Here is an 11,947-nt window from a genome sequence, read left to right on the forward strand (position 1 = left end):
GCTGCTATACTTCAGGAGATCGGATCCAACCCAATCTAAAGAGCTCTACGTGTGACGTGCACATAAATCTGCAGTTACATTAAGCACTTATAATGGAATCCTGTTACCTATGTCTTGTCATAAAATCCCACAGAGACACCACTTGAATTGGAGTCCCTGGCCCTTAGGAATTTATGATTAAACAAAAATACCACCACGTAACAAATGAATATGGAGGGAACAAGAAGCTGGAAAGCAGCTTCCCTGCTGGTAGAAGAACCTCATTAATGGCTCTCCTTTATTTTTTATTTTTTAAGATTTTATTTATTTATCCATGAGAGACACAGAGAGAGAGGCAGAGACACAAGCAGAGGGAGAAGCAGGCTCCATGCAGGGAGCCCGATGCAGGACTTGATCCCAGGTCTCCAGGGTCATGCCGTGGGCTGAAGGCAGCCCCAAACCACTGAGCCACCCGGGCTGCCCAACGGCTCTCCTTTATTAAAATAAAAACCGACCGTATCCCAGAAGCGAGCTTAGGCATTCTCAAACTTGCAGAACGTGCCGAGTTCCTCAGACTCGCATTCAGTCCATGAGGGAAAGGGCTGTGGAGCCCGCCAGAGCTGTGTTTGAATTTCTGCTCCACCCACCACTCACTGGTGTGACTTTTCCACTCTGAGTGAAGGCCCGGGTCACACAAATGGCCACATCACCATCGGCGCTTCCCGGCTGCTGCGACAGACAAGGTACAAAATGAAGCAGCAGCTCAGTTCCCAGCAAGCAGGCAGGTACGCCGCTTCCTCGGCTCTCCTCTCTGAACAACCCACCTGCTACTCAAATGGTACCTGTAGCCCTACATTCATAGGGAAACCAGCGTATGAGGGAAGCTCATATGTGCCACATCCTAAGTCCCTGGGGTTACAGCAAGCATTTCTTGACCGTGTCCATAGGACGGTGGCCAGGCTGCTGTGCCCGCGTGCCCATGTGCACATGGGCAGGGCTCTGATGTTCTTTCCTTCTCAATCTCTCTCCCTCAAGGATGCGTCCGTGTTCATGGGAGAGGGGCTTCCTAAGATTTAAATGTCCAATCACGTCCAAGAACTTAGTGCTTCTAGGAAATTCCCGAAGCATCCCAAGAGAGTCAGGGGTAGGCATGAATTCTCACACCCAACACGTCCTGCACACGGGGTAGCACCATCAAACTCTGCTTTAAGGGCACAGGCAAGGGCAGGCTATCACTCTGGCCAGGAGCTTCACCTGAGATGAAGCCCACACCGGGCTCCGGAGGAAACAGGCCAGTTGCATTATCAAAGGCCTCCAGAAAGGGATGCTGAGCAGGGAAGCTTTTACTCGGCGGTCGCTTCAGGGTTCCGTCTTAAGACAAGGAGTGTCTGTGATCAAAGAAGCCACAGGGGTGGTGGGTCTGGGCAAAGAAACTGGAAGATGACACACACCCTTTCAACCGAAGGAAACTCCTCCCTCTCGCCTCAAATGAGCTCTTGTTCCTCTGGAAAACGCTCATTTTTGCTTCAAGGCCATCTTCCCTGAGGTCCGCCCCGACCACTTAACCTGCAGCCCCTCCTTGCTTGCTTCTGTCTCCCGTGCATCTGACCTGGCGTCATAGTTCCCTGCATCCCGTCTCCTCTCCAGACTTGCGCCGTCCTGCGTGACTCCCCATCCCACAATGCACGCGTGCGCTTGTTGACTGCATTGATCTGTCTTTGCTGGAAAGCTCTAAGCCTCCTGAGGGCAGAGGCTAGTATGTCCGTCTTGATCGCTATCACACTCCCAGTTCCCAGCACCTGGCCTGGCATCTGCGAGCCGCTCGCTACAGTTTGCTGAATATGTGAACAGATAAATAAACGTTAGCTCCATGAGGGTCGGCTCTGTTTCTCGGGCACCCAGCAAAGTGGCTGGCACAAAGCTGAGTAAGTAAGGTGGGTTTTTTAAAAAATAATTATTTGTTTTTAAGTAGTCTGTTTTCATGGCAATTGCCATTAAAATAGGATGCATAAATATGGCATCCAAGTTAGCACAGAACTGGGGCTGAATAGAAATATGGAGATGAGCAGCTAAGAATTTAAGAAAAAAATCTGGGACGCCCGGGTGGCTCAGTGGTAGAGGTCTGCATTCGGCCCAGGGCGTGACCCCGGGGTCCCGGGATTGAGTCCTGCATCGGGCTCCCCACAGGGAGCCTGCCTCTGCCTGTGTCCCTGCCTCTCTCTGTGTCTCTTATGACTAAATAAATAAAATCTTTTAAAAAAGAGAGAATTTAAGACAAAAAAATTACAAGTACATTATAAGCCAGGAAGTTATTTAGTCTATTATTCTGAGAGCCCTCATTAGGGTCCTTGCAAAACGGAAGGGAAAAAACAAACCGAAGAATCTGGGAGGGACCCCTACGGCCCGGCAGGGACCTCCCTAGTGAATCACTTGCAAAAGCCACTTGTTCAAAGCACCTTGCTCTTCCCGTCAGCTCACTGTCATGACGACGTCCCAGTGAGGTAGACTGAGCAGGAATTAGGCCCATTTTATGGAGACGGAAGCTGAGGCCCGAGGCCACGCAAGCTCTGTGAGGTCACCAGGCCAAGGGGGCCCTAGTCCCGATCCAGCCGGCAGCGTAGAGGCCAGGCTCTCCCCGCTTCACTCCCAGACCTGCAGGCTGCCCGCGGGCCTTTGCTGAGGCCTCAGACGTGCTCAGCTCCTGCGTCTCAGCCCTTAGTGGCCCTGGGCCTAGAGTGGGTCAGTGCGAATAACCTGGTGACAGCGGCGCAGTCACAGAGCTAGGTGTGAGGACAAATCCCGCCTCCCTGTCTTGGAGGGGAAGGCTTCGCCTCCCTGTGCCTCCGTTTCTTCATTTGTGAAATGGGGCGACGAGAACGCGGCCCCCACACGGCTGCTGTGGGGATTACGGGAGCGCACGGAGCCCCTGGCACAGGGTGACTTAGAGCCTCGTGTCATGGCGCGAAGGGGCTGGCCGGGACGCAGGGCACGGGGACACAGCCGCGAAGTGTCCCTTAGCGCAGCGGCCACCGGCACCTCTCCTCGCCGCCTCCCAAGCTCTGCGGGCCCCGCAGGAAGGGCCTGAGCCGCCCGTGTGGTTCGCCCGCGCTGTCCGCCCGCGCCGTGCGTGCCCGCCCCGTAAAGCCTGTACAAGCAGCGGCTCGCTGGCTCTGCTGTCCCCACGCTCGGTCCTCTCACAGAGGCTGGCTTCACGCCAAGCCGAAGTCCCATGGCCCGGCGGCTCTGCGGTTGAGCGACGCAGGTGCTGGGAGCAGGTCTTGCTTCCGCCGGAGCCCAGGCTCCAGCGAAGGGCTCCCCTCTAGGGGGAATCCAGGGATGCGAAGGGCATGGGCGCCTGCACCCTGGGCCTCCCGCTTGGAAGCCTCTGAGGACGCATTTCGGAAGCAGGGAAGACAGGGGTCCCCGGGAGACCGCCTGGGTGACGGATGCAGGAAGGCCGGCGTCTGCTCCGAGGCCCATGGCTGGTCACAGCTCAACCCATCCAGGCTGGTTATGGAGACGCTGCAGGCCAGCGAAGCCATTCAGCCCGTACCCCTGACACCCTGCAGCCTTTCCACACTGCCTCCTTCGGAACTTACCGGGAACCTGCCCACGAAGGGCAAGCACCTCTTTGATCCCCGATGGCCCCAATCAAGCATCGTTTACAGGGAAGGTTTTGAGCCGTCCCCAGAGCCAAGTCTTGGGCTAAGCTCCCCTCTGCGGGTTGCAGCCAGCGTAGTTAAATTTTACATCTGAACTCTGGTGATTTGAGGACTGACCTCCACTTTACAACATCCTCTCTGTCCTTACCTACCCACAGAAGTGGGCCTCAAAGTATTGGGCTTGGGTAGAGAGGCAACTGCAGCCCAACCCAGCCCCACGCTAGCAGGCAGCAGGCTGCGCAGGTGTAAGGTGACCTCCTCCTCCCCCTGGACTGAGGCAGACAGGTCCCCGCCCTGGCATACCTGCCCAGGAGTGTGTTTCTGGGAAGGAGCTAGGTGAGTACTCAGCAGCTATGCCCCAGGATAGGCACGGAGCTTAGTCTACAAAGCTCAGGTCTCCAGGGGTGGGGTGGGGTGGAGTTGGGTGCGGTGGGGTGGGGTGGGGTGGAGCAGTGCCATGGGGCAGAGAGAAAAGCAATTCAAAAGAAATGATAGGGTAACCTAGAAAAGGCAGTGTGTAGGGAAGAAGGGGCGATGGGCTCAGGGAAAGGGTGCTGGAGCCAACTAAAGGATTTTCACATCTTCCAGTGCTGAGGGGGGCAAAGAACAAGTGTCCATCTTGGCTCAGTGACAATTAAAATTTTGCTTGGGTGCTCCCTGTGTGGACCTCAAGTAGCTTCTGAATTGGGGTGGCAGTGGTTATTAGTGGAGAGAACAAGGTTAGGAACAGCCCCTTCCTTCTACCTTCTCCAGGGCCCAGAGTCTCAGGGCTCACCCCCAAGATCTCACCAGAAGAGCCCCCAGAGGTCACTAAATAGATCTATTCTTTGTTCATAAACTGGTTCCTCTTAAAGATATATCCCACCAGTCACCTTAGCAAAGTCAGTCAGTCCAAAGGAGCCGAGTGCCCTTCCAGAGGGGCTTCGTCTGTGCCACTGTGGGAGGGGACACAAAGCTGGAGCCTCAGAGGGCTCCCGAGGGCTCCCGAGGGCTCCCGGGGCTGCCTATGCCTCTCCCTCGCCAGGCTTTGCCAGGATCTGTTGCTCTTACCCCAGGCCTGGGCGTGCAGAGCTGCAGTGGAGCCCCTGGAAAGTGCCTGGACGCCCCAAGGAACCGCCGGGGAGCAGAGCAGGTTCCAGAGTGCAGCCCTGAGCGGTCTCAGCATTAGGCGGCTGGCCTAACCTCCACCAACTTCCTACAGCCAGCCAAGTGGGGGGGGGGGGGGGGGGGCTGAGGGGAGGGAGTGTGTACACTGGGGTGGGAAGCTCCCAAAAAACCAGAAAGCTTAGGCTCTCTTTCTCTGGCTGCTGGAATTTCCTAATCCTCCCCTGGAGGTGCAGGTTCCAAGTCAGCTCTGAGAGTCCCTGGCTGGCTGGGTTTACACTCACTTCCCCTTAGTGGGGAGCCTCCATGCCCACCCCCACCCCCTGCACTGGACCGTGGGAGGCCCCCTGTGCGGGCCCCCTGTGCAGGTCCCTAATTCCCCTGCTGCTCCTTCCACCCCAGAGACCAGTTGCAGGCTCCAGTCCCTCCGAGGAATCCAGCCAGCCGGGTCACCGCCCTTGCCGCCCCAGGTCTCACCCCTCCGCCCCCTACACCTCAGAACTTAGGCATCAGGAGACCCTGCCGCTGAAGGCGCTCCCCTCCCCTCCTCCAGGTCTCTGAGAACCCCCGCAGCTGGGGCCAGGGACCCCCGGGGCCCACAGTGGCACCCATCCAAGTTCCATCAAGTTGTGCCATTGTCTCAGCTGGGGCCCGGTTTCTGGAGCCCCCAGCGCCTGGCCGGCCCTCTCGGGGCCCAGGTCCTGCCACACGCACACCTCCAACTCCCGCAAACCTGCACACCTCCAACTCCCAGCTGGGGGCGGGGGCTCACGCTTGAGGGGGTTCCATGCTCAGGGAGCTCAGGGAGCCTGGGGGGCTTGGGGAGCCTGGGGAACTCGGAGGGGGGGCTTGGGGAGCTCGGGGTGCTGGGAGGTTATGGGGAGCTGGGGGGGGCTCTGGGGGGCTTGCGGAGCTCGGGGAGCCTTGGGGAGCTCAGGGAGCTGGGGGGGCTTGGGGGTCATGGGGAGCTGGTCACGGGGAGCCTGGGGAGCTCGGGGGGCCCTGGGGAGCTTGGGGAGCTGGGGGGGGCAATGGGGGCCTGGGGAGCCCAGGGGAGCTCGGGGTGCTTGGGGAGCCTGGGGAGCTCAGGAACTTGGGGAACTCAGGGTACTGGGGGGGCTTGGGGGTCATGGGGAGCTGGTCATGGGGAGCTCGGGGAGCCTGGGGAGCTGGGGGGGCCTGGGGAGCTCAGGGGACTCGGGGGGGGGGGCTTGGGGGTCATGGGGAGCTTGGGGAGGTGGGGGGGGCCTCAGGGGTCATGGGGAGCTTGAGGAGCCCAGGGTACTGGGGGGGGGCTCAGGGGTCAAGGGGAGCTCGGGGAACCCAGGGAGCTTGGGGGTCATGGGGAGCTCGGGGAGCCTGGGGAGCTTGGGGGAGGCCTGGGGAGCTTGGGGGTCATGGGGAGCCGGGGGAGCTCGGGGAGCTCACGGAGCTGGGGGTCATGGGGAGCCTGGGGAGCTGGGGGGGGCTGGGAGCTCGGGGGACTTGGGGAGCTTGGAGAGCTCGGGAGGCTCGGGGAGCTCGGGGAGCTGGGGGGTCACGGGGAGCCTGGGGAGCTGGGGGTGCTGGGAGCTCGGGGGACTTGGGGGGCTCGGAGAGCTCGGGGAGCTCGGGGTCACGGGGAGCTCGGGGAGCTGGGGGTGCTGGGAGCTCGGGGGACTTGGGGAGCTTGGGGGGCTCGGAGAGCTCGGGGAGCTCGGGGAGCTCGGGGTCACGGGGAGCCGGCAGTCCTCCCGGGCGCGGCCGAGACCCTCCCGCCGCAGCCCCCCGCCCCCCGCCCCCGGCCCGGCACTGCGGCAGGCGCCGCGCTTACCTGCGGGGCCGATCCGCCGAGCGCCCCGCCCCGGGCAGGCGCGGCCGCAGCATCCTCCCCGCCGCCCGCCGCCGCCGCCCGCCGCCCGCCGCCCCGGGCGCCCGCCGTGAGCCCGGCCCCGCGCCCGCTCGCCCCGCCGCCGCTCGCACTCGCGGCTCCAGCTGGCCTTAAAGCGACAGAGCCCCATTCCGCCGCCGCCGCCGCCGCTCCCGCGCCCCGGCGACGCAGGCGGGGAGCGGGCTCTTTAACGCCCGGAGCAGGTAGACAAAGAGCCGCCGCAGCCCGGCCTTCCGGGGGCCTCGGGCGCCCAGAGATGCCCCGGGCTGGGGCCCCGACCTCCACCTGGGCCGCTCCGGGGTGAGCCCCCGGGCTGGCGGCGGGCCCTCGGGTGCTGCGAGGGCGTCCTCCCGGGCCTGCCCCCCGGCCGGGCGCTGCAGGAGCCCGGGGTCAGCACCAGCACCCGAGGGCTCGGGGACCTGCTCCTCCCGGGGAGGGGAGCCTAGCAAGGTGTGCCCTCCCCAGTGCCACACCTGGGGCGGGGGGGGGGGGGGGGGACTATGGCTTTCCCAGGTAAGGGAATGCAGAGGAGGCTAGGTGTGCCCGGAGGGGGAGGAGGGCGGGGGCCGGGGGTAAAGAGCAGCTTGCACCGTGCAGGGGTCTGCGCCTTCACCAGGACGCACTTGCAGCTGCCTAAGAAGAAAGATGATCTCAAGGCAGAGGGATTTTAGTTTTAAGAAGAAAAACGAAGTGGGACCCAGTAGCAGGGCTCCCCACTGAGCACTTAACTCTCTGGGTTCAAACAAGGAGACCTGCACAGAGGCCCTCACCATGGCGCCCAGCTCCCCCAGCCTCCCCCAGCCCTGGAGGGTTAGGTCCCCATCCCAGTGTGATCTGGGCAAACCCAAGAGACTCTGTTTTACAAACAAGACAGATGACACCTGCAGTTTCTAAAGCAAGAAAAATAACAGCAGTGATCTTTTTAAAAGCCCCCACCCCCACCCCAGGACTGACCTAAGGGGGCCAGGGCGCCACTGAGCAGCAGAGGTCTCTGGTGTTTGGGCGGCTTGGGGTGATCCAGCTGCACACATCTCTGTGTTCCCCTAGGCCGGTCACCTCAGCACCTTTAGCTTTCTGGGCCTGTTTCCACAAAAGTTCAGGCAGAGGAGATGCACACTCCTGAGCTCCTCCCAGCTCCCCAGCCTGTAAGGAAGTCTGGATGGTGCTTTGAGCGCTGGGGATGGCCCTTCTCCCTAAAAGCCCATCTGGCTCCAGTCCTCTGATTCCCGGGGCCACTGACCTGGGGCTGCAGCTCTAGAGCCCACACCCACCATCCACCACCGGATCTTGGGGGGTGGGGAGCTCACAGAGGGAACTCTGTCCCAGATCCCCCTGAGTCCGAGAGGGGTCTGATTCTGAGGGTGCCTACTGTGGTCAAGTTTTCCACATATGCTTGGAGATCCACGGGGAGTAAAGCGCTGCAGTGATCCCAGTACCAGTGCTTCGGGCTTCCCCGTAGCGTGTGGTGGGGGCAAGTCCATTTTTATTCCCTTTACTCTATGCTAAGTGGTTTGGGGTGGTAGGACGCACAGGCAAGGTGCACCAGGTCCGAGCAGACCCGCTTTGAGGGGGCTCAGAGCAAGGCAGGTGGTCTTCTCCAGCATGTTCACCCATCTCAGGCCAGGACGGTGTTCCTAGAGGGAACCCCTGTCCCGGCTCTTCCTCCTCACCACCACCCTAAGGAGGGTGAGCGTGCGCAGCTGTGCTGGGGCTGGCCTGGGTCATCTGGGGAACAGCTTAGAGTGACATGCACCATAAGGGATTCTCTTTAGCCTCAGCCAGCATCCTGAGTAAGAGGACTTTGTCTGAGCCAGAGGAATGTCACCAGCAGGGGATGTTTTCCCCCCAGATCGAGCTGTGCATTTTCCATAAGGTTTCCTCCTTTGTGGCTTTAGGGCAGAGCCTAGCGGGAGGGAGGGAGGGAGGGAGGGAGGGAGGAAGGGGGGGGAGACCTACAGAGGTGAGGCTCCCTGCTTATGTGGAGGGCCGGGCAGGGACTGAGCTGTCCCAGAACATCCCTTCACAGCCTTGCAGAGCCCATGTGGCCCTATCCCTCCTCCTCACACAGGCAGCTGGCCCATCCTCCTTTGCCCCCCACCCCTGCCGGCACCACACCCCCCACGGGGCCTCGGAGCAGGCAGTGAAGAAAGCAGGTCTCCACCAGCATCTGGGCACAGGGGAGGAGCTCCCAGCTCCTGAGTTTTGTCCTCATCCTCCCACCCCCACCAAGGGGAGTCTGGGCTAGAGGATCTCCAAACCCGCTTCTTCTTGGGTCTGATTCCTGAACTGCTGGAAGCCCGCAGAATCTGGGGTTTCCCTTTCCTCTTTCCTCGCCGCCGAGGAAGGTGGTTTGCCCGGTTGTGTCTACCTTCTACTTACCTCTCTGCCTGGTGGAGGGAGGGCCCAGGGGGCTTTTACAGGGGAAGGAGCAGGGTCCCAGACACGGCAAGAAATAGCATGCAAATTAGCACCTGCTATTTTCAGCCAATGGGTCAAAGCACTTTGGGTAACTGGACAGCAGCACTGAAGACTAGCGCTGTCTGGGGGCTTCTGGGAAGCCGGTAAAACACAACCTCCCCTGTGAGCAGACCCAGCTCCGGCCTTGAAGAGGCCCTGACCCTGCCCATCGCGGGGGTGTGGCAGACGGGGGGGGGGGGGGGGGGGGGGGAGGGGGAAGCGGGGCAAGGTGGCCTCGTTGCCTTGACGACAATGAGGGGGCATCCCGGGAGTGCTGGGGGGGTTGGGGGACTCTGAGCTCTTGTTTCTGGGTCCCAGGCTGCAGAGTTGTGGCTGGGGGCAGACGGAGTGGGGGACAGCCCAGGCATGTGGTGGAGGGGGAAGACACCTGCTGACAGGGAGCTGGGAGTCAGGCACTTTTCCAGAGAGAAAACCCAGCCAAAGAGGGAGAGAGGAAAAAGGCCCATCTATCTCAGATAGGCCTCCCCTGTGCTCCTCTGGCTTCTCTTCAAAGAGTCCTTGGGAGCCATGATCTCATTTGTCTCCCGTGCCAGGGCCGTTAGAGCGGCTCTTTATAAGGGGAAACTGAGGCACAAGGAAAGACTAGGAAACCTCTAAAGCAGAGGGCAGAGCCCAGATTAATATGCATGAGATCTTTTAGCCAGATTCCTGGGGGGGCAGGGGGGTGATACCCTGCCCATCACTCCTCCACACACACCTCAAAGGATCTCTGGAGTCACCCCAACCCAGGCCCAAGGTCCTCCAGACCGCGTTCCATTTCCATCAGGAACATCCAAAGATAGTTCATGGGGAGGCTCTGGTTGTGTCCTTGACCATAATCTCAAAGGTTAACGGGGTAGGTTAGAGTGAGGCGCAAGCAAAAAGAGAGAGAAAGACCCGCCAGGAAGGCCCATGTGGTCTGAGTTCCAGTGTCACCTGCCTGGGGGTTTCTGGGTTCCAGTGTCTGCCCTCCATGAGCCTGGGCCAGTCAGAGAGGCTCCGTTGGGGTTCTGCGGGTGCAGGCTGAGCCCTGAGACCCCTCCACGTCCTGGCCAGGCTGGGCTGGCTGCATGGTGGCAGACGCAGAGCAAAGCACACCTACCATGTGGAGAGGGGTGACAAGGAGAGAAAGACTTCAACCAGAACGCAGGGGCGCAGGGGCATGGGAAAGGACTTGGGGGAGGACCCTGGTGGATTAACTCGGGGCCACACGGGGGGAGGCATCCCTGTGCTCTCCACAGAGAACGACCTGGCCACATCTCTAACTCCAGCTTCTCAGACCTACTCCCAGACCCCCCCAGTGACCCCACTGACTCCTGGGGAAATCACCTGGTGGGGCCTTGATAGAAACATCTATGAAAACCATTCCTAGGCTCTGTGGGGACACTTTCGTGACTCTAATTTTATTTACAAACAACCTAATGCTCTAAGGTAAGGCAGGTGTCACTGTACACAGGTATGGAAGCCGTGACGTTAGTCCCAGGCTCGGGATCACTGTCTATTAGAAATGATTTGGGGGCCCCCGGGTGGCTGCTCAGTGGTTGAGCGTCTGCCTTCGGCTCAGGTCGTGACGCCGGGATCCCAGGATCCTGGGATCGAGTCCCAGTTGGGGTCCCCGCAGGGAGCCTGCTTCTCCCTCTGCCTGCGTCTCTGCCTCTCTCTGTGGCCCTGTGAATAAATAAAATCTTAAAAAAAAAAAAAAAGAAGAAGAAGCTGATTTATCCAGTGGATTTCTTGCCTTCTCAGGGAGGCCTGAGCTTCCAGGAGGGCCTTGTGCACTACCCCGGTGGGCTTCTCTGCTCCTGACCTACTGAGGCTGTACCTTCCCTCACGACTTCCAGGCCCTTCCCGGAGGAGGTGCCAGGGAGCCTGGGACAGAGCCACCTCCTGTTGTCTCATAACTCAGAATGTCAGAGCTGAAAAAATATGCAGAGCTCCTGCGGTTCAAGGCCCTCATTCTCACAAGAAGGAAGTGGGGCTAAGAAAGTGACCTCCTCCGGGTCCCCCGCAGAACCTGGGCTTCCCGATTCCCCAGGCTTGCCAGCAGCCAGCGCCCCCCTCACCAACTCTCTCCCCAGGGTGGCCTGGAGGGTGGGCGTGGGGGGCATTTAGATGGGGCGCTGGAGGCAGCAGGTGCGGGCGGGGCTCCCGAAGGCGGCGGGGCCCCAGCGAGAAGCCTCTGAAGCAGCACCCGAGCCAGCTAGCGGGACCAGCCCAGCCGCCCCGCCGGGTTAGGGCTCCGCAAATGTTTACAGGACCTCTGAGGAAACCTGCTTTGGCTCGGGCCCACCCGGGAGAGGAGGCCGTGCCCCACAGCCCCACAGCCAGCTGCTGGCCTGCAAGGCCTGCCTAGCGTCCTCTGGCCATCAACCGAACCTCGGGGCTCTGGGTGGCTCTGGGCACACGGGGCGATGGAAGGGGGTGAGGGTCCCAGAAGGACCCCACAGACCCTCAGCCAGTCTCCCTGGGCGGGTGTGTGCATGCGCACCCAGAAGCCTGCCAGCTCAGCTCCCCGAGGCCAGAAGCCAGACTGCGAGACCACAGCGCTGCCCCAGCAGCCACGGTGGGGCTGGAGCCCCCACCCCCCGGAAGGAGGTCCCCCAGGCTTCGGGAGCCTCCGGAAGCGCACCGTCCTTTCCTCCCGCAGACCCTCTCAGCGGCCACCGCCCCCTGCTCCCAGCCATCCCCTGCCCTGGCCCAGATTATGGTAGCACCTTCCTCTCCAGGCTTCCAGGGTTCCCCTGGTTTCCCCTAGCGACCCTCCCCGTGGGAGCCAGGCGGGCTCCGAACCAAACACGTTGGACCTCATCACTCAATCCTTTCCCTGAAACCTTCCCGGTTTGGCTAGAAGAAAAGCCAGAGGTCTCACCCTGAG

General features: G+C 60.9%; 1 protein-coding gene across 7 annotated transcripts in view; it reads right to left on the minus strand.

Annotated features, from left to right (window-relative positions):
- Positions 1-11,947, minus strand: part of NAV1 (neuron navigator 1) — a 242,873-nt gene that overhangs the window by 72,353 nt on the left and 158,573 nt on the right. Inside the window, exon 1 of one of the 7 annotated variants that reach the window (XM_049112009.1) lies at positions 7,570-7,677. The exons of 5 other annotated variants lie outside the window; for them this stretch is intronic. In XM_049112009.1, coding sequence (XP_048967966.1) covers positions 7,570-7,646 — 77 coding nt within the window. In that variant the 5' untranslated portion in view covers positions 7,647-7,677. Of the gene's footprint in view, positions 1-6,558; positions 6,636-7,569; positions 7,678-11,947 lie in introns of those variants that run through there. One more of the 7 variants, XM_049112010.1, reaches the window with a different exon arrangement.

Source organism: Canis lupus, chromosome 7 (assembly GCF_003254725.2).
Source record: "Canis lupus dingo isolate Sandy chromosome 7, ASM325472v2, whole genome shotgun sequence".
Lineage (NCBI taxonomy): Eukaryota > Metazoa > Chordata > Mammalia > Carnivora > Canidae > Canis > Canis lupus.